The 13,785-nt window shown below is 37.3% G+C and overlaps 1 protein-coding gene and 13 non-coding genes across 14 annotated transcripts; 1 reads left to right on the top strand and 13 right to left on the bottom strand.

Annotated features, from left to right (window-relative positions):
• Positions 1–4,413: 4,413 nt before the first annotated feature.
• LOC113389845 lies at positions 4,414–5,256 on the bottom strand. Its single transcript, XM_026626844.1, has one exon. It carries the CDS (start codon positions 5,254–5,256, stop codon positions 4,414–4,416), a length of 843 nt encoding a protein of 280 aa, XP_026482629.1.
• Positions 5,257–9,030: 3,774 nt separating this feature from the next.
• Positions 9,031–9,103, bottom strand: Trnav-aac. Its single transcript has one exon. It is a non-coding gene; the product is annotated as a tRNA-Val (tRNA).
• Positions 9,104–9,268: 165 nt separating this feature from the next.
• Trnav-aac lies at positions 9,269–9,341 on the bottom strand. The gene has a single exon. It is a non-coding gene; the product is annotated as a tRNA-Val (tRNA).
• A 237-nt stretch (positions 9,342–9,578) lies between these two features.
• Trnav-cac lies at positions 9,579–9,651 on the bottom strand. Its single transcript has one exon. It is a non-coding gene; the product is annotated as a tRNA-Val (tRNA).
• Positions 9,652–9,816: 165 nt separating this feature from the next.
• On the bottom strand, positions 9,817–9,889 carry Trnav-uac. Its single transcript has one exon. It is a non-coding gene; the product is annotated as a tRNA-Val (tRNA).
• A 539-nt stretch (positions 9,890–10,428) lies between these two features.
• On the bottom strand, positions 10,429–10,501 carry Trnav-uac. Its single transcript has one exon. It is a non-coding gene; the product is annotated as a tRNA-Val (tRNA).
• Positions 10,502–11,008: 507 nt separating this feature from the next.
• On the bottom strand, positions 11,009–11,081 carry Trnav-aac. Its single transcript has one exon. It is a non-coding gene; the product is annotated as a tRNA-Val (tRNA).
• A 350-nt stretch (positions 11,082–11,431) lies between these two features.
• On the bottom strand, positions 11,432–11,504 carry Trnav-aac. The gene has a single exon. It is a non-coding gene; the product is annotated as a tRNA-Val (tRNA).
• Positions 11,505–11,634: 130 nt separating this feature from the next.
• Trnav-aac lies at positions 11,635–11,707 on the bottom strand. The gene has a single exon. It is a non-coding gene; the product is annotated as a tRNA-Val (tRNA).
• Positions 11,708–12,045: 338 nt separating this feature from the next.
• Trnav-aac lies at positions 12,046–12,118 on the bottom strand. Its single transcript has one exon. It is a non-coding gene; the product is annotated as a tRNA-Val (tRNA).
• A 129-nt stretch (positions 12,119–12,247) lies between these two features.
• Trnav-uac lies at positions 12,248–12,320 on the bottom strand. The gene has a single exon. It is a non-coding gene; the product is annotated as a tRNA-Val (tRNA).
• A 362-nt stretch (positions 12,321–12,682) lies between these two features.
• Positions 12,683–12,755, bottom strand: Trnav-cac. The gene has a single exon. It is a non-coding gene; the product is annotated as a tRNA-Val (tRNA).
• Positions 12,756–12,991: 236 nt separating this feature from the next.
• Trnav-cac lies at positions 12,992–13,064 on the bottom strand. The gene has a single exon. It is a non-coding gene; the product is annotated as a tRNA-Val (tRNA).
• Positions 13,065–13,602: 538 nt separating this feature from the next.
• Positions 13,603–13,675, top strand: Trnav-aac. Its single transcript has one exon. It is a non-coding gene; the product is annotated as a tRNA-Val (tRNA).
• Positions 13,676–13,785: the final 110 nt, after the last annotated feature.

Genomic DNA, 13,785 nt, shown 5'->3' with positions numbered 1-13,785 from the left:
GTTCGCGTATTATTAATTCGCGTTTTCACGTTAATATCTTCAGTCATACCTTTTTTGGGGTTTTTCGCGTACTTTTGTTTGAGCTCAGAGGGGGTGGCGTTCTGGAAGAACCTTTCTTTTTTCCGCGCTTTTTTACATTAATTAATTAATAATTGCAAATCACAAAATTATTTGTCTATAAGCTTCATAGGCTGGGAGACTATGAAGTCTTTTTTCCAAGTAATTGCATGGTGTATTTGGGGAGTACTTCTGTACTCTGGGGGGTACATCATGTGGATGCTTTTTTTTATAATATCACAATCACCGTTATAAAACCGAACTACAATTTCCATATTAAAATTTTATACTATATCACATTAATAAAAATTACACACTACACACCGAGAGGTTCTTTCGCTTTTAAAAATCGAAATTTTTGGGTACATTACGTCATCTCGCGAGGTTCTTTTCGCGTTACATTCGGTACAATTCGTTTATTAGTTAAGAGTAATTAGTCAATAAGTTAGTTTAGGTGGATTAGGGCTGCAGAAGTCGTTTCATTTCTGTGGCGACACCACATTAAAAAAAACGCGCCTAGCAACTCTACCTCCCGGGTGGTGTGGAAAAGAGTTGCATTCTAGCTATAAGTACAATTGTCATAATTAAGTATTTAGATAATTGTTTTTATTAATATATATAGATGTATCACTATAGGTTGCACGCATTACTAATAATTATAAACTTATATCAAAAAGTCTTACAAATAAAAAAAATCAAATAAATCTTTACTTTTAAATTTGTTACTTTCCAGTTTTTTCTTGCTCAAGCTTATAAGTAAACGATTTTTTTAAGTCACTTCTAATTATTAATAATTTTTGCATTTTATACTCTTAAATCAATTAAAAATTATTTAATTTATTAATTCATGGAAAAAGTTCTATTCCAGTTATAACTGTAATTATCAGTATCAAAATATTTAAATCAATATTTTAATTTATATAGAATATTTTAATTTTAATTTGATGTATATGTGGGTATTTCCACTATATATTCTGTTAAAATAACTCAATAATATGATATATAATATTATTTATTACATACATATAATTACTAAATACAGTAGTGTATGTGATTGTATTATTGCTGTGTCTTGAACCTGGATTCAATCTTCTTCCGGGTCCTAGAGGCTGATCCGTTCCCGACTGCGGCGAATGCGATAAAGAGATCGTTTACACTACGTACACGCGTTTTATACCTGGCCAGTAATCCCAACTAGTTTACCGGCCGGTAGTGCGTCTCACTCTTGCGTGTGATATATTACAGGCGCTATCCTGTGGTATTTAGATTCAAGATATATTGGGTGCGCCATCTGGTCGCCACATCAGCCCCCTGCGGAGACCGGAGGTCAAGGCAACCGAAAACGAACCTTACGTCCTGATCTGGTTCTATAAGTTTAATCGTTTGTCCCTTCTGCATATAACATATACGCTGGCTTGATGCGGTCAATGGACACCTTAATATTTTGTGTTGCCCTTTGGATTGTGAATGTTTTGTCCGATCGGTCTATGACTTTGTATGGTCCGGAATATGGTGGTTGAAGTGATTTTCTTACGGTATCGTTCCGAAGAAACACGTGTGTGCAAGTTTTTAAATCCTGAAAAATAAAAACCTTCTTATTAGAGTGATCGGATGCTGGAGTGGGTCTCAACTTTGCCATATGCTGTCGGATTCTAGGAACAAAATTCGTTATGTCTTCAGTGGAGGTTTCTGTTTGGGAAGTAGTTACCATATCTCCTGGTAGACTAAGTGGTTCGCCATATACTAACTCCGCTAGAGATGTTTGTATGTCTGGTTTAAAAACACAGCGCATGCCAAGTAATATTAGTGGGAGTGCCTCTAGCCATGTTGTTCTTTCGTAGCACATGATTGCTGCTTTTAATTGTCTATGAAACCTTTCTATAAGACTGTTTGAACATGGATGATAACTGCATGTTCGGAAACGTGTTGTGCCAGTTGTGTTATTTAATGCTCGGAACAGTGATGATTCAAATTGTCTTCCTTGATCGGTAGTAATTTTTGTCGGTACTCCAAACCTAGAGATCCAGGACGATGATAAGCCTTGAGCAACTTCTTCTGCCAAGATGCTTTTTAATGGCCACACCTCAGGCCATCTTGTGAACCGATCAATAACGGTTAGACAATATTTATATGAGTCGACTGATGGTAGTGGTCCAATAATGCCTATGTGCATATGTGCGAATCTTCCTGTCGGCAATGGGATTGATCCATGTGGCGAGTGTACGTGACGGGATATCTTAGCACGTTGGCATTGTTGACAGCTACGCGCCCAAGTGCGGCAATCCTTTTGAATAGACGGCCAAACATAACGGGAACTAACCAACTTCGCCGTTGCTCTGATACCAGGATGGCTCAACTGATGTAAAAGTTCGAAAACTCGTTGCCGTAGTGGACCAGGTACATATGGGCGCTGAGTCGATCTTGTCATGTCGCAGTAAATTTTGATCTTGGAACCGGGGATAGGTACTTGTTGAAGGCGAAGTGTGCTATTGCCAGCGATTAGTTGTTTTAGTTCTGGATCATCACGCTGATATTCTGCAATGATCTCGTGGTTGATTTCTTCTGTTGTTGATACCAGATTGATACGAGACAATGTGTCGGCAGTGATGTTTTCGTGACCTGGAATATGCCTAAAATCTGTCGTAAATTGAGAAATAAAATTTAGTTGATTTAATTAGACCGGTGGTAGTTTCTCGCGACGCTGTTGAAATGCAAATGTTAACGGTTTATGGTCGGTAAATATTGTGCAATGGTGGGCTTCCAAAAATTGTCTAAAATGTTGTACAGCCAGATAGACTGCTAATAACTCACGGTGATAAGCTGGCCATGAGCTCTGTCGCGAACTCATTTTGCGTGAGAAAAATGCTCGTGGTTGCCACTTGTTGTTCACCACTTGTTGAAGGCAGGCTCCTACAGCTGTTTGAGAGGCTGTAAAAAGTCCCAATAAAGCGCCGTGAATTGGGTGATGTAGCAATGTAATTTTACTCAAACTTTCTTTGCAGCATTGAAATGCCTGGTCTAGCTCTGGAGTCCACGTGATTGTTTGATTGCCTCTTATACCTGCTAATGCTTCGTGGAGTGCTGTTTGATGTGATGCTGCATTAGGAATGAAACGACGATAAAAATTCATCATTCCCAAAAATCGTCGAAGTGATTTTGCGTTGTCTGGGCGAGAAAAATTCTTTAGATCTTCTATACGTCCAGATGGTGGTTTGGTGCTTTCTGCGGAAATTTCGTAACCTAGAAAATAGACTTGCGGAGCACAAAAGGTGCTTTTTGATTCATTAATTAATATCCCATTATTAGCTAGGCGTTCAAATATTACACGTAAATGCTTGCGATGTTCTTGTTCGTTGTTTGAAAAAACTAAAATGTCGTCAATATAAGCGAAACAAAAATCTAATCCGGTCAATAACTCGTCAATGAAACGTTGAAAAGTTTGTCCAGCATTCCTCAAACCGAAAGACATGAATGGAAATTCGTATAAACCAAAGGGTGTAGATATTGCCGTTTTTGGAATATCTCGTTCTTCGACTGGTATTTGCGTATACGCTTTGACCAAGTCTATCACTGAAAAGATTGTGCATCCTTGTAGATTGGTGAAGAAGTCGTGGATGTGACGAATTTGGTACTTGTCTGGTACAGTTCGTGCGTTGAGTGCACGGTAGTTGCCACAAGGTCGCCATCCTCCATCCTTCTTTTCTACAAGGTGTAAGGGCGAAGACCATGAGCTCTTTGAACGCCGGGCTGTTCCTTCGTGAAGCATTACTTCGAATTCGGCCTTTGCGATCTTGTAACGATCAGGCGCAAGACGTCGTGGGCGGCAGGACACTGGTGGACCTGGTGTTGTGATTATTGAATGTGTTGTTTTGTGCTTTATTTTGCGTGGTGTTCCAGACGGTTTAATTAAATTTGGAAACTCTGCCAACATGTTATGTATTACTGACCTTTTATTTTTGAGAGTTTTTATTTTTTGTTGGGGTGTCTTGATAGTCACTCCAATTGTACACAAACCTGTGGTTCCGTCCACGATCCTTTTGTTTCGGCAATCTGGCAGTAGTCCGAAGAAAGCTAAGAAGTCGGAGCCTATGATTGGTGAATCCACGTCTGCTACAATAAATTGCCAGCTGAATTCTCTTCTTAGCCCGAGGTTAAGGCGTAGGTGTTTTTGACCGTATGTTTTAATCCGTGTACCATTGGCTGCTTGCAACTCGTAATTTGTCTTGATACACCTGCGAATGGACCTCCGAGGATAGCAGAAAACATCTGAACCTGTATCTATTAAAAACTTAATATTATTATTTTTGTCAAAAACAAATAGGTGACCTTTAGGGGTTTTGTGATCAGCCGTCGCCTTTACTGATCTTTTTCCTCGTTTTTTGTATTAGATGTTTTACGGTACGTATTCCAGGAGCAAGGTGCCTGACATTTTCTTGCTTTTCTGCCGAATTGATTATGGTACCAACATTTTGTGTATTCCGCCCGTTCTCTACTTTTTGATCTTGATCTTCCTTTTTGATTTAAATATCGAATTTGTTTCTGTAAGTCGCGCACTTGCTTGGTTAATTCTTCCAGTTGATCACTCTGGCGTTGCTCGGAAGGTTTATTATAGTGCACTTGTTTGGTTGAATCTACGTGGTGGATTAACGGCTGTACCTCTGAAATTTTATCTGCGGTAGCTGCTAGTTTATCTAGAGGCAGGTCGCTTTGTGTTTGTAGTATGGCGCGTATGTACGCAGGAAGCCGTTGCATCCATAGTGATCTGAACATGCTTTCACCGATTGTCGTGTGGCCAGCAAGGGAACGTAAATGTCGAAGAAACTGCGATGGACGGCGATCTCCTAACTCTTCTTCAGAGAGGATTTGTTTGATTCTGGTTTCTTCCGCAGCACATAGTCTGCTTATAAGTACTTTCTTCAAGTAGGAGTAGGGGTTTTCTGTCGGTGGTTGTTTAATGACATCTTCTACTTCTCGAGCCTGTTTCTCCTCGAGGTTTGCGATTACATATGAGAATCTTGTGTTCTCATTGGTTATTGTTGCGATGTCAAACTGTGCTTCAATTTGTGAAAACCAGAGATCCGGGCTGTTCTCCCAAAATGGTGGAAATTTCACCGATACTCGATTCACTAACTCGAGTTGAGAAATGTGCTTTGAAGGAGACTCTTGTGAATACTTTGAAGAAGTACCTTCTGAATCCATGCTTGAAGTTTATTTTTTTATGCGGTTGTCCACTCGACGGGGTCACCATTTATGTGGGTATTTCCACTATATATTCTGTTAAAATAACTCAATAATATGATATATAATATTATTTATTACATACATATAATTACTAAATACAGTAGTGTATGTGATTGTATTATTGCTGTGTCTTGAACCTGGATTCAATCTTCTTCCGGGTCCTAGAGGCTGATCCGTTCCCGACTGCGGCAAATGCGATAAAGAGATCGTTTATACTACGTACACGCGTTTTATACCTGGCCAGTAATCCCCACTAGTTTACCGGCCGGTAGTGCGTCACACTCTTGCGTGTGGTATATTACAGGCGCCATCCTGTGGTATTTAGATTCAAGATATATTGGGTGCGCCATCTGGTCGCCACATATATATGAATTTATTACAAAATAATATCGAATTGTATAAAATATTAAAAAATACAAATTAATAATAATAATTAATTTGCTTTTTTTTTTTACATTGACTTTTTCACAGAAATTTGTAAACAAATTTTAGACTTTTTAGAAAGAATAACTAAAAATTATCATTTGAATCGTGCGTTGAAAATATATTTTTGGGTGGTACTGCAATGTGAAAAGTTGTACGTTTTTTAGTAGTATTAATATTACTTGTAAGAAAGCAGAAAGTTAAGGTTAAATTATTACTTAATCAGCCTGTTTAATAGGTGTGTATCTATTAATATAAAAATACTTATTTCAAAAAAACTTATTTCAAAAATAAATGCAACAATAAAAGAATACATTATAAGTAATTTATTAATGGGAGAAAGTTGACCAAAAATAAAAACTTGTTTTAAAAATGCTCTACGGGACGCAGCACGTCTTGCCATCAACAGGAAGCAAAGGTTTTTTGAATTATTCAAAAAATCCGTGCGCCCGAAATCGTGGACGATAATTGCATCCAAACATACATACACAAACACACATACTTCAAATGTTCTGTAACCTTTGAAAGGTAAAGATATGCAAAAATTTCCATTTTCAATTTTTTACGATTATTATGACTTACCCTACAAGAAATTGATAATAGAATAGAATTCAACTTAAACATTTTCTATATCCCAATTAGAAATAGGAGCATGCCAAGCATCTATTATTATAATGCCTACAGGCGTATTAAATGTGAATTTCAAAATTTCATAAACATTGAATAAAATATAACATTTTTCATACCACAAATATTGCAGGCTATAAAACTATTAAACTTTTTTATCATACACATATTTGTATTATCGTCAGTTGTGAGTGTTTAACCCAGCGATTTCCAACCTGTGGGGCGCACCAATTCTAAGGGGGCCTTATATTGTTCCAAGGAGGGCGCGACGCTGTTTTAAAAATATTAATTTTAAATGTTGAGTAATTGAAATATTAATTTTAAATGCTGAGAAACTGCCATCTAAAAAAATCTAGATATGTTCAAATACGAATGGAACAGAAATCTATTTGTCATTGTGAAATATGATGATATGCTGAAAAACAAGCTCAACCGTCGCATTACTTTTTTCTAATGGTGTGATTATTATTTTTCTATGATTTGTTTTCATTAAAATTATTTTGTCTTATAATCGATAGTTATGTTTGTATGTATTTTTTTAATATTGTGTATTATTTGGCATACTTTTAGTTAAGTATATTTAAATTAAAATATTAGAACAATTAGGGGGGGAGCGCAATATTTTTTTCTGTCGAAAGGGGGGCGCAAGGAGGAAAAGGATGGAAACCACTGGTTTATCCCCTTAACTTAGGATTTTGATACAGTTTTGTTTTTGTGTTTTATTGTTTTGTTAAAATAAATATTTTGTAATAATTGTGTCAAATAATACAAATATTATAAAAAATATACATGCAAACATAACTATTGATTATAGGAAAAAACTAGTTGGTTTGGTATTTAGCCTTGAGGCAAGTTACATAAACTTCTTGATATGTATAAATAATCGACTTAATCAATAATAAATAAATTAATTTATGAGTGATTAAAAGTATTCATTGCAAACGAACAAACGAACACGTTAACTCGGAGTATTTTCTAAAAGCAAACTTTCAAAAATCATTAATATTAATTAATCAATAATTATAATTGAACCAGTTTCTGTAGGACTTTGATTGTTTACAATGTTCAACACCAAGTACACTTGTTATACCAACTAAATCGTCTAATTTTATTTTTAACAAACGTCAAAAAACTACTCATTTTCTCAAACTTTGATAAATTTTTAAAATTAAACTACTTGTCGTAAGGCCGTAATATTTCAGTATGTTCTATAAGACCATGATATATATATAGTTTCATGAAAATCGGCTTAAATTTTTTTTTCAACATTTAATTACAAGATAACGGCTCGGTAGATTTTTACCCAAAACTAATCAGTATCATTCCCAACTAATATCTTTCGAACAGTTTTTGATTTTTTAAAATCGGTTCGGTAGTATGAGCTTAAATGTGGACGAAAGGTTTAACACTTTTTTCCAAATTACAACGAAACGGCTCAGCCGATCGTCGCACAAAACTGAGAAACGATAATCCTCATCGAGATAAGTCAAATGCTTTTTAAATATCTGAAATCGGTTCAGGCGTTTTTGAGCAAACGTCGATGAAAGTTCTAATTTTGACACATGCCAAAAAGACCATACTAACTTTTGCAAACTTTGATGAATTTTTAAAGCTGAACCAGTTGTCGTACAGCCGTAATATCTTAGTATGATCTAGAAGACTATGGTATCTGCCGTCAAAAAAATAATCATAAAAATCGTCGAAATTTTTTTTTTCAAACTTTATTACAAGAAAACGGCCCGGCCGATCTCTACCAAAAACTAATCAGCACGATTTCCAATCAATATCTTTCGAACGGTTTTTGAATTTTCAAAATCGATTCAGAATTGCGGGCTAAAACGTAAACGAAAATTTTTTTACTTTTCTGCGATTTATAAAGAAACGGCTTGGCTGATCGTCGAGATACATCGACAATAGTCCTCATCGAGATACATCGAGTGGCTTTTAAATTTTTGAAATCGGACCAGCCGTTTTAGAAAAAACGTCGATTTGTGGCAAAAAATTTGTTCACATACACGCACACACACACATACACACACACATACACACACACACATACACACACACACATACACACACACACATACACACGCAGAAGGCGGCCGGTTCGAACCCGGCACGCAAGCGGAGGTTTTAGTCGGTATTATACCAGGGCGGTATCGAGTCCGACATACCCAGACAGAAGACCGGTCTGGGATGCATAAAGGCATTTCCTTCGCTATACAAAAAAAAAAAAAAAAAAAAAAAACATACACACGCACACATACTTTTTCTAATATTGGTCTCTCGCTGCCTCGAATATGATTAACAATTTTTACAACGTGTTTAGCAAATCGGGTGGAAGCGTTTTCACAGCCAAAGCGAAATGGTGTATCAGGCCATTTTCCTCAATAAACTCTTTTAGCGTTTGAAATACGTCTTCGCCGCGGGTAGTAGCGGGCAAAGACTTGCAGAACAAATATTTCTCCTTTACATCGCCATCTTTAAAGTATCGTGAAAACATCAATAATTGTGTCCACTTGCAGCGCAAACATAGGACTTTATTTTATTTTGTTTACCGTACTATTATTTTGTTTATTGCTATTTTAATACTATTTCGTGCCATCCTTTGTTACCCCTCTAGAATCTTTGTTTTACCCTTGCGGGGGTAATTACCCCCAGGTTGGGAACCACTACATTAGATGATTCCGGCCGGGTTCGAACCGGCCGCCTTCTGCGTGTTAAGCAGATGTGATAACCACTACACCACGGAACCTACAAAAATAAAACGCATTTGCAGCACGCATCGCCAATATTTAATAAAAGCTTAGAATAAATATTGAAGACTTCGATGTATGATTCATCGTGAGAATGCACCGACAGTCAATAAACCACCAAAACTCTTTATTGGATTTGAATAAATATAGAGGATTTCATTATATGATTCCGGCCGGGATCGAATCGGCGGCCTTCTGCGTGTTAAGCAGATGTGATAACCACTACACCACGGTACCTACAAAAACAAAACGCATTTGCAGCTATATTGAGGACATCGATGTAAAATTCATCATGATAATGCACCGACAATCTTGTGTTTTGATAAATATAGAAGATTTCATTAGATGATTCCGGCCGGGATCGAACCGGCGGCTTTCTGTATGATTTATGATTCATCATGGGATTGCATCGACAATCAATAAACCACCAAAAACCTTTATTCGTTTTGAATGAATATAGAGGATTACATTAGATGATTTCGGCCGAGATCGAACCTGCGGCCTTCTGCGTGTGAAGCAGATGTGATAACCACTACACCACGGAACCTACAAAAATAAATCGCATTTGCAGCACGCATCGCCAATATTTAATAAAAGCTTAAAATAAATAATGAAGACTTTGATGTATGATTCATCGTGAGATTGTACCGATAGTCAATAAACCACCAAAATTCTTCATTTGTTTGGAATAAATACGAAGTATTTCATCAGATGATTCCGGCCGGGATCGAACCGGCGGCTTTCTGCGTGTAAAGCAGATGTGATAACCACTACACCACGAAACCTACAAAAATAAAACGCATATGCAGCACGCATCGCCAATATTTAATAAAACTTTAAAATAAATATTGGTGATTTCGATCTATGATTCATCGTGGGATTGCACCGACATTCAATAAACCACCAAACGCCTTTATTGGTTTTGAATAAATAAAGAGTATTACATTACATGATTCCGACCGGGATCGAACCGGCAGCATTCTGCGTGTTAAGCAGATGTATAATTTATCATGGTATTGCAACGACAATTAATAAACCACCAAAACCCTTTATTGGCTTTGAATAAATATATAGGATTTCATTACATGATTCTGGCCGGGATCGAACCGGCGGCGTTCTGCGTGTTAAGCAGATGAGATAACCACTACACCAAGGAACCTACAAAAATAAATCGCATTTGCAGCACGCATCGCCAATATTTAATAAAAGCTTAAAATAAATAAAGAAGACTTCGATGTATGATTCATCGTGCGATTGCACCGATAGTCAATAAACCACCAAAATTCATCATTTGTTTGGAATAAATACAAAGGATTCCATTAGATGATTCCGGCCGCGATCGAACCGGCGTCTTTCTGCGTGTAAAGCAGATGTATTAACCACTACACCACGGAACCTACAACATTAAAACGCATTTGCAGCCAGCATCGCCAATATTCAATAAGAACTTAGAATAAATATTGAGGACATTGATGTATGATTGACATCATGGGATTGCACCGACAATAAGTATATCACCAAAAATCTTCATTGGTTTTGAATTAATATAGAAATTGAACCGGCGGCCTTCTGCGTGTGAAGCAGATGTGATAACCACTACACCACAGAACCTACAAAAATAAAACGCATTTGTAGCACGCATCGCCAATATTTAATAAAAGCTTAGAATAAATATTGAAGACTTTGATGTATGATTTATCATGGGATTGCACCGACAATCAATTTACCACCAAAACCCTTTATTGGTTTTGAATAAATACAGAGGATTTCATTACATGATTCCGGCCGGGATCAAACCGGCGGTCTTCTGTATGATTTATGATTCATCATGGGTTCGCACCGACAATCAATAAACCACCAAAAACCTTTATTCGTTTTGAATAAATATAGAGGATTACATTAGATGATTCCGGCCGGGATCGAACCGGCGGCCTTCTGCGTGTTAAGCAGATGTGATAACCACTGCACCACGAAACCTACAAAAATAAACCCTATTTGCAGCAATATTGTGGACATCATGAGATTGCACCGACAGTCAATAAACCACCAAAAGCCTTCATTGGATTTGAATAAATATAGAGGATTTTATTAGATAGTTCATTAGATGATTTCTAGGCCTTCTGCGTGTTATGCAGATGTGATAACCACTATACCACGAAACCTACAAAAATGAAACGCATTTGTAGCACTCATCGCCAATATTTAATGAAAGCTTAGAATAAATATTGAAGACTTCGATGTATGATTCATCGTGAGATTGCACCGACAGTCAATAGACCACCAAAACCATTTATAGGTTTTGAATAAATGTAGAAGATTTCATTAAATGATTCCGGCCGGGATCGAACCGGCGGCCTTCTGCGTGTTAAGCAAATGTGATAACCACTACACCACGTAACCTACAACAATAAAACGCATTTGCAGCGATATTGAAGACATCGATGTAAGATTTATCATGAGATTGCACCGACAATCAATAAACCACCAAAACCCTTTATTCCTTTTGATAAACATAGAGGATTTCATTAGATGATTTCGGCCTGGATCGAACCGGCGGTCTTCTGCGTGTTAAGCAGATGTGATAATCACTACACCACGGAACCTACAAAAACAAACCGCATTTGTAGCACGCATCGCCAATATTTAATAAAAGCTTTGAATAAATATTGAAGACTCCGATGTATGATTCATCGCGAGATTGCACCGACAGTCAATAAACCACCAAAAGCCTTTATTGGATTTGAATAAATATAGAGGATTTTATTATATGATTCCGGCCGGGATCAAACAGGCGGCCTACACCATGGAACGTACAAAAATAAATCTCATTTGCAGCAATATTGAGGACATCGCTGTAAGATTCATCATGAGATTGCACCGACAATCAATAAACCACCAAAACCCTTTATTCGCTTTGATGAATATACAGGATTTCATTAGATGATTTTGGCCGGGTTCGAACCGGCGGCCTTCTGCGTGTTAAGCAAATGTGATAACCACTACACCACAAAACCTACAAAAATAAATCCCATTTGCAGCAATATTGAGAACATCGATGTAAGATTCATCATGATATTGCACCGACAATCAATAAACCACCAAAACCTTTTATTCATTTGATGAATATAAAGGATTTTATTAGTTGATTCCGGCCGGGTTCGAACCGGCGACCTTCTGCGTGTAAATAAGATGTGACAACCACTACACCACGGAACCTACAAAAATAATGCATTTGCAGCACGCATTGCCAATATTTAATAAAAGATCAGAATAAACCGACAGTCAATAAACCACCAAAAGCCTTCATTGGATTTGAATAATTATAGAGGATGTCATTATATGATTCCGCCCGGGATCGAACCGGCGGCGTTCTGCGTGTTAAGCAGATGAAATAACCACTACACCACGGAACCTACAAGAATGAAACGCATTTGCAGCACTTATCGCCAATATTTAATAAAAGCTTAGAATAAATATTGAGAACTTTGATGTATGATTTTTCATGGGATTGCACCGACAATCATTAAACCACCAAAAACCTTCATTGGGTTTGAATAAATACAGAGGATTTCACTACATGATTCCGGCCGAGATCGAACCGGCGGCCTTCTGCGTGTGAAACAGATGCGATAACCACTACACCACGGAACCTACAAAAATAAAACGCATTTGCAGCACGCATCGCCAATATTTATTAAAAGCTTAGAATAATTATTGAGGACTTTGATGTATGATTTATCATCGTATTATTTCATTAGATGATTCTGGCCGGGATCGAACCGGCGGCCTTCTGTATGATTCATGATTCATCATGGAATTGCACCGACAATCAATAAACCACCAAAAACCTTTATTCGTTTTGAATAAATATAGAGGATTACATTAGATGATTCCGGCCGAGATCGAACCTGCGGCCTTCTGCGTGTGAAGCAGATGTGATAACCACTACACCACGGAACCTACAAAAATAAATCGCATTTGCAGCACGCATCGCCAATATTTATTAAAAGCTTAGAATAATTATTGAGGACTTTGATGTATGATTTATCATCGTATTGCAACGACAATCAATAAACCACCAAAACCCTCTATTGGCTTTGAATAAATATATAGGATTTCATTAGATGATTCTGGCCGGGATCGAACCGGCGGCCTTCTGTATGATTTATGATTCATCATGGGATTGCACCGACAATCAATAAACCACCAAAAACCTTTATTCGTTTTGAATGACTATAGAAGATTACATTAGATGATTCCGGCCGGGATCGAACCGGACCAGATGTGATAACCACTACACCACGGAACCTACAAATAAAAATAAATCGCATTTGCAGCACGCATCGCCAATATTTAATAAAAGCTTAAAATAATGAAGATTTCGATGTATGATTCATCGTGAGATTGCACCGATAGTCAATAAACCACCAAAATTCTTCATTTGTTTGGAATAAATACAAAGGATTTCATTAGATGATTCCGGCCGGGATCGAACCGGCGTTCCGTGGTGTAGTGGTTATCACATCTGCTTAACACGCAGAAGGGCGCCTGTTCGATCCCGGCCGGAATCATCTAATGTAATCCCCCACATTTATTCAAAACGAATAAAGGTTTTTGGTGGTGAATTGATTGTCGGTGCAATCCCATGATAAATCATACATCAAAGTTTTCAATATTTATT

Source organism: Ctenocephalides felis, unplaced genomic scaffold (assembly GCF_003426905.1).
Source record: "Ctenocephalides felis isolate EL2017-DRISC unplaced genomic scaffold, ASM342690v1 CF-g0.4_SCAFFOLD_00845, whole genome shotgun sequence".
NCBI classification, from domain to species: domain Eukaryota; kingdom Metazoa; phylum Arthropoda; class Insecta; order Siphonaptera; family Pulicidae; genus Ctenocephalides; species Ctenocephalides felis.
The sequence above is the reverse complement of the archived record's forward strand: the minus strand, read 5'-3'. Positions and strand labels throughout refer to the sequence as shown.

What these genes read in the sequence shown, in the direction of transcription:
- LOC113389845 (XM_026626844.1), bottom strand. Translation starts at nt 5,256, where the DNA reads ATGGATTCAGAAGGTACTTCTTCAAAGTATTCACAAGAGTCTCCTTCA.